The sequence below is a fragment of the Hyperolius riggenbachi genome, chromosome 3, assembly GCF_040937935.1.
Source record: "Hyperolius riggenbachi isolate aHypRig1 chromosome 3, aHypRig1.pri, whole genome shotgun sequence".
NCBI lineage: Eukaryota > Metazoa > Chordata > Amphibia > Anura > Hyperoliidae > Hyperolius > Hyperolius riggenbachi.
This window is the reverse complement of record NC_090648.1, coordinates 148,715,658-148,731,324: the sequence shown is the minus strand read 5'-3', so window position 1 is coordinate 148,731,324 and position 15,667 is coordinate 148,715,658. Positions and strand designations below refer to the sequence as shown.

Below are 15,667 nucleotides of genomic sequence, written 5' to 3'. Positions count from 1 at the left end.
ATGTGCAGCATCATGATGCAGAATGTCAGTTTTTTTTCTGCACGTGAAAAACACAGCAAGTGTGAACTAGCCCATTGATTAACATGAGTTCTCAGTTTTTCTGTGCAGAAAACGTGTACGAAAAATGTCAAGTGTGTTCCCTGCCTGAAGGTTTCTTAAAGATCTTGTTATCCTTTTAAATTTAACACAACCCCACTGTGTCACATCCATACCCCTGTGTCCTCAATGTATCGCAGCAAAATGTCATTTTACCGGTTTTGTAAAAAAAAAAAAAAAAAAGTTCAATTGAAAACTACACTTTAAAAAAAAAAGTATATTTATTTTTCTCACCGAATCAAATTTCACATTTTCGGGCCTTTCATATCAGGGTGTCATTTGTATATCGGGTGTCCTTACGTTGGAGACTACCTGTATAAGTACAAAATAACCCACTGGGCAAGCCATTAGAAATAGTATTCTCATTACAGAGGCAGCACACCTAAAGAGGAAGTGTGACTATATATCATAAATAGTTTATGTGCAAACTATTTTTATCATTGAATTTTACTAGAAATGATCCTTGTAATTATTCTTCTTGCTTTGGACTTGTTTTAACTGGTCTATAGACACTTTAGAAGCATGTGAATTATGCTTCATTGGTTATTCTACCCATCCAATATTTGGGAAAGAGATTCTGAATGAATGTAAAGCATTGTAACATGCATGTGCTCACTTTCCTGAACTGATGCATTAAAGATTGAATGCAAAATTGAACTTCATCCCAATAAGTACCAGAGACACTTTCCCATAAGAAATCTCTACCTTTTCTCCAATGGTCCATCAGGAATATCTGTGTGGCCCTCGCTCAGTGTGATGTCATTGCCATGGCCATGACAGTTGTACTTTTTCTTACATGCCTGCCATCTGTAAAGATGATGACCTGCAGGCTTACAGGGGATCAAACAACATGAATGAATTTCATGGAAAGTATCAATTATTTATTGATTTATGTTCTATTTTTTAACTTCTCACTTTGCATCTTCTTGATTTATGTGTTCCCACTACTACTATCTTTTGGTAAAGTTTCTCTTTATGGTCCTTATTGTTTACATGTGCTAGAAGTGATGACTTGCAGTTTACTTTTTGTTTGAAAAAGGCAATATTGCAATACAGTATATGGCATTTTTAAAAGACCCTTAAATTAAACTACACAAAACATTTGTGGTGGTCTTTGTGCAAAAGCATTGTGAAGAATAAAACATCTTCACTTTATGTCATCAGTTGGTTTGACTGCGTTAGGAAATATGTGACATGATCCGATGCAATGAGGGATGGTGGAGGGGACCACTTCCATTTGTTCTCTGGAGTGGTGATCCTCTCATGGCAGCATGTGGAAAATGTAGACTCGGGCTTAGCCCTTTATAAGCAGAATTACTCTCTTTTTATGAGACATACCACAAAGTAGTTTATGAAGGAGTTAAGTCCACCTGTACCTCATGTCTTTAATAATGTTATATACTTTTGGTGCCTCTGGTTAGCATACAAGTTTTTGTTTTTTTCAGTGGAGGGCAATTTCCTCTTGCCCATTTGACAGAGAGCTACATTTTAACCCAGGTGTGGTTGGCTTGGTTCTCCCCACCTGCATATTCAATGTAGTCTCCAATCAGGACCCTCATGACCCTTGTGAGCATATCACTTATAATCTGATTGTCCATTTTTGCTCTACCTACTATACAATATAGGCTCTCTGTTTTCCTCCCATTCCCCTCAGTTCCCCATTTTTTCTCAGGCTTAATCCTGGCATTAACAGCAGTGAGCTTCATGGCAATGGTCTCTTTAAAGGTGGCCATACATGGTACAATTTTTCATTTTTTCGATTAGATAATTTAGTTTGATTATTCCGTTAGATCGAATATAAAGATTTTTCCAGCATGTCCGATCTGATTTTTCTCAAAAATACTGGATAATTGTTCGAATTTCTTGATTGAAAAAAAAATATTTTCAACTTTCATTCGATGTTATCATTTACATCGAATAAACGGGATAATCGAACGTTTTTATTGTACCATGTATGGCCACCATAAGGGTTCTTTAAAGCAAACCTGAACTGAAAAATAAAAGTTAAAAAAATACACAAATTGATAGCATTTGATAAGTACAACAATTGCCTCGCAGAGACACATAGAGTGAAGAGAATACATAAAAAAGGATAAATAACTGTGGGATTCCACAAAAAAATGCTATTTATGAGTAGAACTTACAGATATAGTTGTTGATCTGAGTTTTTTTTTTTATCAGTCCAGGCATGCTTTATTAAAGCCTTCACAACCTAGTGACAACAATGGATAATTCATGTTCCATTATTACTAAAAGATAAGGCCTGGGCGTTTGTGATTTGAAAAGTTCTTGCTAATGTAATGCCCACTTAGGTATGTGACTTGAGGGATAAGATTTTTTAAAAATCCCCCATAGCATTACATTAGCAAGAGCTTTACAAATCACAAGTGCTTAGAAAACGCTTCTAGTGTGTCCCAGCCAGGCCTAACTCTGTACAGTTATATGCCAATCACTGTATAGAACAATATCATTATACACTGTGCCTTTTTTCCTCAAAAAGTACCCGTGGTAAGTGAAAAAATAAGTTATTGGCAATAACTGATAAAACTGTATAGACTTATTATTGCCCTTGTACCTACAGTAAGTATATACCAGTATTAAAAAATTAACCAAACTATGGTTTACTAACAAAATAAAAACAAATAAATAAAGAAAAAGTAACATATAAACTGCATGTATTTTACCAAGCTGTATAACACCGGCATACCTATACAGGGCTGTGGAGTCGGAGCACTTTTTGGGTACCTGGAGTTGGAGTCGGTAGTTTTATAAACCTAAGAGCCGGAGTTGGATGATTTTTGTACCAACTCCATAGCCCAGCAGGTGCTGTGAAGTCAGAGTCGAGGAGTCGAAGGAATTTGGGGTACCTGGAGTCAGAGCTTTTATAAACTGAGGAGTCTGAGTTGGATGATTTTTGTACTGACTCCACAGCCCTGTACCTACATACCATATGTTATGTGTAACACAACACAGATCTGATGAAGATGCTGAACCTCCAATTCAAAATTGTGATATTAAACAAATCAATTATCATTACAATTTTGGTGCTTCATAATCTTAAATATATATATATATATATATATATATATATATATATATATATATATATATATATATATATATATGTATATCTATCTATCTATCTATCGATATATATATATATATATATATATATATATATATATATATATATATATATATATATATATATATATCCCTATCCTGGCTATATTTGCAAACTAACTTAATACAGCCATAAAGCAGCACATTATAAATGTATGAAGATCCGTATGGGAATCACAATAATCTAATATTTCCATTATGATTTGGGAGGTGCATGGTTGCTGACTCTACCTGCTTTTCTTTGCTGAGTGTTTCTAGAGGGGACCTGACCTTACAGAGTTCAATCGAGGTTACTTCCTCTCTCTGTGAATGGGATTTTTTTATTGCTGATTCTTACAGTTTTAGCATATTATTTGTGACTGCAGGCAGGAATCCTCCAACTCATACATCACACTCCCAGCATAGTATTAACACCAGTTAATAACATATCACATGAATGCACCTCTTCAGTCACTTTGAGTGGTGCCGGATTGTCACGAACATGCTAGCCTCCACAAGACTCTTTAAGCTCAGTTTTACAAGAGTCAAACATTAACTCCAGGCAGACATTGAAATACACACTAGAAATACAGTATATGCGAGATTTCTTATATCTGCCAAACAATTGTTAACTCTGTCCAGATGGCAGCATTGGTTTGAACCACACATATTGGCTGCATTGGTTATATGGAAGGTCAGGAAAGCAGAACTGGTTATTTTGTGAGCAGAAGGGCAGCACGTATAAAAGGGGGTGTTATAACATGGGGGAGGCAGGAGGGCAGTACCTGTTACACAATGGGGTGCTGTAATATGGGGGGGGTGAAGGGCAGCACTTGTTACATAATGGGGTGTTTTAATATGGGGGCAGTACTTGTTATGCAAGGGGGTGTTGTGGCAGCAGCACAGCACTTGTTATATAGGGGGCACGAGGGTAGCACTTACTACATGGGGGGCAGAAGTCTACAACTTGTTGCTTAGTTATAGTTATTATAGAGGGAAGCACTTCATATAGGTTATGTTAAATCCTGGTTAAAACTCATCCTTGAGGGTTTAGTAAAGCCTATTTTTAGGCTCATTATTATGCCGAGCTTCAATTCCATTATCATGCTAGAGGCTCTATCTGTAACTAGGAGTAAGGCAGTGCTAAGCTAAACTGCAGGAGACACTTGCAACAGAGAAAAAGTAACTGAGGGTGAGGTCACCGCTAAGGGAATAAGAGCACATGTGTTTGTAGACTTGATGTCTGTACTGCTGAGCTACTGTCATGCTGCTGCTAGTCATAAATATACAGAGACCCGTCCCTGTGCTCATAAACCACCAGCAGACAGTATGTGCGTTGCTCAAGTATCTGCTTCATTTTCATCCGTGGTGTAATACTTCTGCTGTTACTATTATAATCCAAAGACTGGTTACATTCTGGCTCAGCTGAATTCTAATACAGTGTTGAGATTGACTAGATCACAAGCACTTTCAATTTCTTCAGGTATAGCATATACAGTATAGTCATGCATAAGGAACACTGCCAGCTGAGAACCTCTTCTGCATGCAGACACAACTGCTTATGTCTCATGTTCCTTCATAGCACTCCTCTACTCTACAGCCCCTTCAAGATTTGCTGAGTCATACAGGAGAACGCCATGCTTTGAAATGTTTGGACTACACATAAAACCCTTGCAAAATCTGGAGGGCCAGCATGCAGTAGCTAGATGTGCCACCCTATACTCACCATAAATGATGGGATGCATTAGTTTCATGTCCCTGTGGCAGAGTTAAAGTAACTTCTTATAAACCACATGGTTCTGCATAGTATCCAACTATACCCCTTGTGGTCCAAAATTTGCTCGACACCCTCTAATTTATTTGTTGTACAGTAAGAGCATTTTATTCAAAATCACTGCATACTTTTCAAGCTTTGAGGGATACATATTTTCTTTCTGTTACTGTTTATATGCACTGTCGGAACCACTCAAAAAATATTTTAGTGAACTCAAATCTGCTCTCTACAGGACAAAAATGTCAACCAAGTGCAAGGCTATATATGCTGTACATGTGCGTGCGCAACTTATCTGTCTAAACAAGGATGCTTTTAGCCCCATATGGACCTTACAAATCATTCAGACTACTGGTAAGGTGTACTCCAGGGTTATTTGTGGTGTTCGGGGTTATTTGTGGTGTTCGGGGTTATTTGTGGTGTTTGATGTTGGCAGTTCAGCTTCCTGGTATGGAAGTTCTATCATGCCTATCTTCCTCATCATTTTACAAGACTGCTCATCAATACCCATGCTCTAGTCTGATCACAATGGTTAGGTTAGAAATCAGGTTTCATTCATACAGTATACTTCTGACATTCAGCATTGTGCTCATCAGAAAGCTTTTCTCTAGAAAACACGTCAGGTAGGAGTGTGTAAGGCTACTACTAACTACCGTACCTACAGAATCACGTGTTTCAGTGCTGTGGCTTTGGCACAGAAATGTGTCCTTTCGGCAACGCCATTGGTACATTTTCATTGTTGATAAGAACAACATTTAATGTCCTCGCTGTTGGGATTAGCTCTTGCCATTCATTCAAGTAAGTGTAAATCAGCTATACAGATGGGGTAAAGCTTATTTAACTGTTAGACACCGGGTGTAAGGATATCATCGTGCAAGGGTTTGTCTTTAGTTATTGCTGGCCCCATATTTTAAGCACCCTCAAACACAGAGAAATACAGGTTCCCACCATCCCTCTGAGACCATTGCAGCCTCCCCAACATGCTACCCTCACTCTCCAAGAAGCTTGAGGAAACTGGTTGCTTTGGATTCAATGAGGCTTAGAGTGGCCTTTCTATATATAAAACAGTTGGGATATTTTTTGAACATTATTAGTAATTCAATGCTTATTTTACTTGTTGCCTAGAGCTGTGAGACAAAACAAACCTGTATATATAAGCAGGAACACTGTAAGCTTGGATAAAACCAATACCTTTAGTACAATTGAGAGGATTGCAAACATGGTTGACATTCTCAGAAGGTGTCCTTGTATATAAACCTTACAATTTTTTATTTGTATTGTTTCTGTAAGCATAACAATTATTTCTGTACAGTTTGCTAATTAGCGTTTCAACCGTGCCTCATATTTACCAAATGTTTCCTGAGATCAGAGGCAGATACATACTATTAGAGGCAGATACATAATGTTCAGTGAAGTCTCAGATTTCAACTGCGACATCTCAACCTAAATATACCATGAGATTAATAAAGAAGTCAAGCTTCACCTCCAGTCAATGCAAAGAAATGCAGACAGACCATAATGAAAGTGTGGTTAAGTTTGCTCTTACTCTGCAAAACAGTTCTGCTTTAAAGAGGGTGAACTGAACTTATCTCAAAATCAGTACAATTACCCACTGGGATTGAGACAATGAGTTTATTATACAAAAAGTGAGGTGCTGTTACCACCATTAATGCATTTTAGGCACAATTTATTAGAAATGCATTATCTCTTTTTTTTTTTTTTTTTTTTAGTCTATTGAACTACCATAATATTTCTCAACTCCAACTGGTTGATTGAACTTATGTTGAGGTCAGTTCATCTCTATTTCATTTTTAGACTGTTTTTGAATATTCTGTTTACTTTTGGATCCTCACAGTATTATCAACTCCTGTTTTGTTGGGTGCTTTTAACCTCTTTTCCTCTCCACCTTTTTTGACTATGACTGCATTGTGAGTCTAACTTGCTGAGTGAGGGCGGGCTACCGTACCGTGTACCAATATGATATTCAGACAGTCGATGCCAGCAATGTTATTTATGTATTTCTCTTATTTATATCTGTTTTGCACCCTGTTGCACTTTTGCACACAGATACTGTATGTACAGAGCATGGTCACCTATATGAATAAAAAAAAAGCTGCAAAATTGTACTGTTCATCTTGCCATTATTACATATAAATGTAATCTGGGCACCAACAGACATACAAACTAGAGGCCTGCATCTGGTCGGGTACCCGTAGGTACCCCAAAATGCGGGTCAGGTTCTGGCAAACGTTTTGATTTTAACCGGGTTGCGGGTTGGGTGCGGGCACCAGATTCACCAGAAAGCTGGTTGCGGGTCGGGTGCTTGTAGCGGGGTTGCGGGTGCAGGTCTGAAAAATTAGACCTGTGCAGGCCTATTATAAACGTGCAGGCCTATTATAAACAGCTAGCTACCATAGTTTGTGAATAATGAATTCATATACTAATGTGTGTTGACACAGTAATGCATTAGCATCTTGACATGTACAGTAAAGATGAAACCACAACTGTGCTTTAAATTACTGTAAATGCTAGTTGGATAATGTCCATTAAATTAACTAAAGGCTTATGGTTAGCATTTACAAGATCAAAGAGTCTATAAACAGACCAAGTACCCATATCTGACCATGTCAAATCCCTTATTACACACATATGTATTTTCTCAAGGATGCAAATTGCTCATCCTAATTATAAGTCACTCCTATGTGAGTGAGTAAATGAAAGATCTGTAAGAGACCCTTTTAAGATTCAAAAGGTTTTTAAGACTTTAATCCCTGTGCATGGCTATGGACCAGCATTTTCAAGGGAACTTGGCTTGCTGGTTAGTATTCTTTATTGATTGTAGAAGGTGGGTGCTCAGTTTACTGATCTACAGTAACAAATCTCAATACATAAACTATGGATAAAAAGAAAAAAAAATCCTGAGCAGAGTCCCTCCCAGTGTTTCACCAATATTCGTATTATAGTTTTCAGTAATGGATAAACACTGTGGTGTTTAGTTGTTCAGTAGTAGTGGCTGGATAGTGAACTGGTTAAGGGCTCTGCCTCTGACAAAGGAGACCAGGGTTCGAATATTGGCTCTTTCTGTTGAGTAAGCCAGTACCTGCACATAACTGCAATAAATTTGCATGCATGCCAGAATTAAAAAGGAAGCACAGACTTCACAAAGCTTCACACTACGCTGTTATTGTCCCAGACACATATATCTGTGTGTCAAGCCCCTTGTAATCTAAACAGCTTAATGATGTCCAATCAAGAAGATAGCAGTGGCCCAACACGCATAGCCTGCTGCTTACCTCTAAGCCTGTGACTGCCTCCTGTTACACAGCCAAAATCTTAAACATTTTACCTGCAGAAGCCAACATTCAGGCACTCTGTTTGCTGGGCAGTCAGATGGTAAAATTCTCCTCAAGTTGAATTTCAATGCTTGCCCTTCTGGAAACGCCAGTTGGAAGATACCATTGAACAGTAGGTAATAATTTAGTAGCCCTGTATCAGTGTACAGGTTCCAACAATACTATCGCTCACCAGTTTAGCTTAGCCATTTAATATTTCAATGCCCCTAAGAGTTGTTTATTGAGGACTAAAGTGGACTAGGAAAAAGTGCTTTATTTAGATACTTGCCTCAGTAGAGAAAAGTATCTCTATAATCCAGAGACTTCCCCTGTTCCCCCTCACTGTTACAGCGTTGGGACCCCTTTGAAACCCTCTCAGCACAGGCTTGTTGAAGAGTGCATGCGACCGCACTCCCGTCCGTGAATGAGTGTGGCTGCACTGCACAGGACACCTCACACTTGTTCAGTAGCACGGAGCTACTCAGGTTCAGAGGCCTGTACAGTGCGGCCGTGCTTATTCATGGACGGAGTGCAACCAGGAACTTTCAGATGCATCCAGTGGTGGTCAAGAGGAGGATGTGGAAAGCCTCTGGAGGATCCAGCGGCTTCCCTCTACTGAGATAAGTATCTGAATTTCTCTCCCATTGAAGTTAGAGGTGTACTTTATGTAGCTGAGCACAACATAACGATGTACACACAACAAACATTGTGAAGAAATGTCATATAAAAGTCTTACTTGTGACCAAGCTCATGGGCTATAGTAAAGGCCAGATTCAGACCATTATCCTCTGCCAGGACACACTTGCGTTTTGGGCTGCATGCTCCCCCAAGGTAGGCGATCCCTGTAGAAAAAAAATAGACACAGCTTTAAACTTTCTAAACAGTATTTATAAAAATGTATGATTGTCAGTACCGAACAAAAGATGCTACACACACCCCAAAGAGTGAAAAACATTGTATGCGTTTACTGCACTAAAGCATATATAGTAGGCATCACATCCCCGTCATGAAGTCATAGCTGATGGTGTTATATGACCATCCTAGGAGCCACAAGAATTCTCACAAAACAAGACTACACAGGAGACAAACATCCAAGGATAAAATTACAAGCACAAATCACTAAAAGTGGTGTGTCAAGAAATTCAGTAAAACTAAAAAAAACAATATACAGTTAGGTCCATAAGTATTTGGACAGAGACGACTTTTTTTTTTCTAACTTTGATTCTGTACATTACCACAATTAATTTTATATGAAACAACTCAGATGCAGTTGGAGTGCAGACTTTCAGTTATAATTCAGTGGGGTGAACAAAACAACTGCATACAAATGTGAGGCAAATAAAGCATTTTTTAACACAACCCCTTCATTTCAGGAGCTCAAAAATAATTGGACAAATTGAATAACTGGAAATAAAATGTTCATTTCTAATACTTGGTTAAAACACTTTGCTGCAGGGGCGTAGCAATAGGGGTTGCATAGGTAGCGACCGCATCAGGGCCCTTGGGCAAGAGGAGCCCCGAAGTTGAACTCGATGGACGTATGTCTTTTTTCAACCAAAATAACTATGTAACTATGTAAGGGCCCTCCCTCAACTACAGTATTAGCTCTCCATTGGTCCTGTGCTCATAATAATCACTTCTATAGATAATTTGAATAGTAGTTATCATTAACAAACTGTTCCCCATCCCTTCTTGCACCTCTGACACCATAGTTGCCATTGGCAGGTTTTGCTGTGCCGTATCAATTGTTATGTATACAGTGCTTGGGGTGGTCCCATTGTAAAAGTTGCATCGGGGCCCATTGCTCCTTAGCTACGCCACTGCTTTGCTGGTAATGACAGCCTAAAGTCTTGAACTCATGGACATCACCAGATGCTGGGTTTCCTCATTTGTAATGCCCTGCCAGGCCTTCACTACAGCAGCTTTACTACAGTTGTGGTTTGTTTGTGGGCCTTTCTGTCTGAAGTTTAGACTTCAAATGCTGAAATGCATGCTCAATTCGGTTAAGATAATGTATCTGACTTGGCAATTCAAGAATTTTCGTCTTCTTTTCTTTGATATTCTCCTTGGTTTTTAGGCTGTATGTTTTGGGTCACTGGACATCTGCATCATGAAACGCCGCCCATTCAATTTGACTGCATTTAGCTGGCGGAGGAGCTCAATGAGTTCTACTGCAGATTCGAGCGACAACCAAACCCGCTTATGGACCAAACAGCCAGGCCAGGGTGACCCCCTCCTCGGGTGCACTCAGCGCCCTGGCTCCTGTTGCTGTCCATGAATTAGAGGTACTCCGGCACCTCCGTAAGCTGAATCCCAGGAAGTCCTGTGGCCCCGATGGAGTGTCGTCAATCTGCCTGAGAACCTGTGCTGATCAATTAGCCCCTGTGCTCACCTCCTTATTCGGGCGGTCATTATCAGACGGTACAGTCCCCTCCTGTTTCAAGCGGTCTGCAATTGTACCAGTTCCCAAAAAACCCGGCAGCACTGAGCACAACAACTTCCGACCAGTGGCCCTAACCTCCAACATTATGAAGCTCCTTGAACGGCTGGTCCTTGCCCACCTAAAGAGGTTCACGGACACCCACCTCGACCAGCTCCAATTTGCTTATAGGGCTAACAGATCCGTGGAGGACGCCATCAATGCCAGCCTGGCATACATCACTGAGCATCTAGACAACCCTTCCTCCTACGCTAGGATCCTGTTTCTGGATTTTAGCTCAGCGTTCAACACTATCTGCCCAGACATCCTGCAAACCAATCTGGCGCAGCTCGGAGTAGATCCCACCCTTCGAGCATGGATCAAGGACTTCCTGACTAACAGAACGCAACAGGTGAAGCTCGGCAACTGCTACTCCATCGTTAGAACCACTAATACAGGAGCTCCTCAAGGCTGCGTACTGTCACCACTACTGTTCTCCCTCTATACCAACAACTGCATATCATCCGCGGACTCTGTGAAGGTCATTAAGTTTGCAGATGACACCACTATAATCGGCCTTATTGGAAGCAACGGAGAGCAGGAGTATCGCAGTGAAGTCGGGAGAATCTGTAACTGGTGCAGAGACAATAACCTAGTTCTCAATGCCGCAAAGACTGTTGAACTAGTCGTAGACTTCAGGAGGAACCCTCCCCCCCCCCCGTACTCATTGTCGGTACCGAAGTCTCTAGGGTGACATCCATGCGGTTCCTCGGCACGACTCTCACTAATAACCTGAAGTGGGGGCAGAACACCACCAAAATTCAGAAGAAATCTCAGCAGAGGTTGTTCTTCCTGTGCCAACTAAAGAGATTTGGCATGCCCAGGGAACTGCTGACCAGCTTCTATACTGCCACGATAGAATCCATCCTCTGCTCCTCAGTCATTGTCTGGTACGCGGGCGCAACGGCCAGCGATAAACACAAACTGCAGAGAGTCATAAGTGATGCAGGGAGAATCATAGGGTCTCCTCTTCCGCCTCTTGATCTCCTTCCCTCCGCTAGGACGCTGAAGAGGGCCACGGTGATCTCTCGTGACCCCTCCCACCCAGGCAGTCGCTACTGCAAGCTCCTCCCACTGGACCATAGGTACAGGACTATACCATGCAAAACAACCAGACGGAAGAACACCTTCTTCCTCCAAGCGGTTCGGCTGCTAAACTCCAACTTCCCCGTCAGGCCCGCCTACTGGCAGGCCCTAGCGGTGGTCTCTCAGTCAGGTCTCGGTGTTGCCCACCCTTGTCCTTGCCCAGGGACTGTACAGGGGCCACCATCATCATCATGATTATTATTATCAATATTATTATGGGACTGCTCCTGCACGGCAGGAAGAAACACTTAAGGACAATCCGGGTCTGTCATGTATACCGTTACTATAGTTGTGTATCTTGTCTTCTTATACTATGTCTATGCCATGTGTATCACAAATAATTCCAAATATAGCTCTTGCTGTATTTGGCGAAATAAATATGATTCTGATCTGACTGTATGTCTTTGAACACCTCAGAATTAATTTGGCTGTTTCTGTCCTGTGTCACATAATCAAGAAACACCTGTGTCCCAGTGCCACTGGCAGCCATACACACCCAAGCCATCACACTGCCTGCACCAAGTTTTACGGAGGATGCGGTATGCTTTGGATAATGAGCTGTTCCGCGCCATCTCCATACTTTTTCTTTCTATCATTCTGGTAGAGGTTGATCTTGGTTTCATCTACCCAAAAAATGTTTTTCCAGAACTGTATAGGCTCCTTTGGATTATACAGGGTGGGAGGAGATTCCCCAGCGTGAGTGAAAACTACTAATTTGGGAGTTATTAAGCAACAGTATTACCTCAATATGAAGGGTAAAGAGTAATTTATTGGACACCAAAAACAAACAACGCGTTTCTCAGGTTTTACCCACTATATCAGGCTAATATTAAAAATTAAAGCTTTGTAGCACGAGTAAGGAGTCCCTTTCCTTAAGGCTATTTTAGATGTTCTTTAGCAAAGTCCAATCTAGCCTTTCTATTCTTGTGGCTTATGGGTGGCTTGCATCGTATAGTGCACCCTCTGTAATTACTTTCATGCAGTCTTCTTTTATGGTAGACTTTAATATCGATACGTCAACCTCCAAGAGAGTGTAGTTCGATTGGTTGGCTGTTGTGAGGGGGTTTCTCTTCACCATGGAAATTATTCTGCGATCAATACCCACTGTTGTCTTCCAGGTCTTTTTGCCTATCTTTCTTTCTCAGGATGTACCATACTATAGGTTTTGCCACTCATAATATTGTAGCAATTTCTTGAATGTTTTTTTTTTCTATTTTCACAGCTTTAGGATGGCTTCTTTCACCTGCATGTACTCTATACAGCACTGTTTATGATGTCTGCGCTATACAAATACTAAATAATAATATTATCTGGGTGCCAGATACCACAGGACAACTTTAGATGTCTTGTGGAGTCCATAACTCAGAAACAATATTAGACAGGTTGTTTTAAAGTTTTAGTGCATCAGTCTATAATAAATGCATGTGTGTTTTGTTTTTGTGTGTTAGAGTTCTCATTTAAGTAAAGGGAACATTAGAAGAGTCTAATGGGCACTTTTCCTGATACATCTACACACGATATGAATGAAGTCAGTATACAAGTATCCTGTTCATATATCCTTTGTACCAAAAATATACATTGAATTAAATCCTTACTCACATCAAAAGAAAAAGGGAAAAGAAAATGAAGGCTTGCACATTTGATAGTTGCCACACTTCAGAAAATATGACATTTTTTTTTTACCAGTAGCATTGCTTAATTGAGGCAGATTTATAGATATGCTGTGAATGACAGGCCTGTATACACTTGTTAACCGGCTTCCGTGCAGGCTGCTTCACAGCAGGTTACCCCAGGACAGTCCTTCAGACCGTACTGAAAATCTGACGGAATTTCACCACTTGCACGGAAAATCTGATGGGGTCTCCTTGCATAAACAATTTATTTTCACTCCTTCTCTGACCTCAGATAAACCATCTGTGGTTCATTCTCCCAATGTCATCCTCCAGACACACACAAATACCAATGCACAAATGAAAGGTCAATACTCAGACATGGGAGTGTAGTACATGTAAATAATAGACAGGGCATTTTGTGCACTTATTATTCAAAAGCTTATACTAGTCTGGCTGCTTCCTTCACCAAAATAAACAAAGGTCTGCACAACAAAGTGTATTCTTGACAAGATATTTATTATAGCTTCATATTTTAGTAGCAGCGGTTGGTGATGAGAAATGTCTGAATAATCTCTTATCATGCTATTTCTGAATACTACTGTTGAATCAGATTCTACCCTCACAGATGAAGATTTCCCAACTTTCCTCATTTAAAGAAAACCTGAAGTGAAAATAAAATAATGAGATAAATAACTGTGTTTATAGTCCCAATCCAAAGCACTAATTTCCTTTCCTGGAATATCATAATCTCATTTTTTTTTATTTGAAGGTTAAAATCTAAATTCAAAAAACTATCCTTGTGTACATGAGACAGTCAAAACGTTAATGGTATTCAGCTCCCATACAGGCCGATCTTGACCTTCTGAACTTTTTATCAGTTCCTTGCACTCAGATGTGCTTTTTTAGATGACACTCGGCCAAAGTGGCCATTCAGGATTGTTTCAGACTGGAATCCGCCATGCTAGATCTTAAATGATGTGCAACCAATGCCATCACTGATGGCATTGGTTCACCCATGCAGGGCCGGTTCAAGTAACAATTGGGCCCTAGGGCAAAATTAGCCTGGTGGCCCCCCAACAGACACCCCCGACCAAAAAGCGTCATTAGAGGCCCTTTGTTGCAGCCAAATTTCCCTCCTGGGCCCCTGAGCTGGCTGCTGACTCTCCCACAATCACCTCCCAACTTAACAGACTCTGCAGAGTCCCTGAGGAGCAACAGCTAAGATAGGGAGGGACACCTTGGGGGCCCCTACAGGCTCTGGGGCCCTGGGGCAATTGCCCATTCTTTCCTATGGTAGCTCCGGCCCTGCACCCATGATCAGGATTAAACAAGGCGACTCCCAGTTGCCCAAGTGAAATGAAAAGTTAAATAAAAATGTAACAACAACAAAAAGTCCTTTATATTAATATAATACATGACTCCTTGCCAACATCTTCGGAAGTGATCCCACACCAATATCCTCTGGATGTTGATTGGAGATCCGCTTCTGGCGGTAGTCATAGCACCCACTGCTGGCACATAGAGCACCCCCCACCACCACCACCACCCACCGCACCCAAGACAGGAAGCCCAGTAAAAGCATCTTTTAATTTGCCACTGGGATTTCCATTTGTCCTTTAACAGACCAGTGAAATGGGAAATCTCCTCATATATTAGTATAGCAAGCGGCAGCGGGGATCGACTTGTGTGCAGATTTTACATCAACATAGAGATAATTGACTTGGGATAATTTCTGAGCATATTGGTATGTGTAACATGACAGAAGCAATGCTGAGCTGCGCAATAACTAGCCCATCTCCTCATGGGGGATTCTCAGGGTTTTCTTTGTTTTCAAAAGAATTTCCTGGACTGCAGTTGTTAAAATAGTGTGCTTGTGAGTAGGGAGACTAGTTTGTATCATACTGTTTTGGCAGTTAAACTGTTGTTCAGGAAAATGCTTTTGAAAACAAAAGAAACCCTGAGAATCCCCCAGGAGGAGATGGACTAGTCCAAAACCTGGTTGGTTCTGTCAGATTTAACTGCTTTCGTTGGAGTGGTCCTTTAAGTCACACCTGAGCACTTGACACTTTACTGACAGTTAAAAATCCAAATCCGTGACCAAGAATTTAACTTCATCCCAATCAGTAGCTGATACCCCCTTTCCCATGAGAAATCTATTCCTTTTCACAACCGGATCATCAGGGGGCTC

General features: G+C 40.7%; 1 protein-coding gene across 1 annotated transcript in view; it reads right to left on the bottom strand.

Moving 5' to 3' along the window:
* The window catches only part of ADAMTS17 (ADAM metallopeptidase with thrombospondin type 1 motif 17), a 349,550-nt gene that overhangs the window by 200,273 nt on the left and 133,610 nt on the right, over positions 1 to 15,667 (bottom strand). The window contains exon 8 of the mRNA XM_068273566.1: positions 9,038 to 9,143. Within this exon, the coding sequence (XP_068129667.1) occupies positions 9,038 to 9,143 (106 nt within the window). The remainder of the gene's footprint in view (positions 1 to 9,037; positions 9,144 to 15,667) is intronic.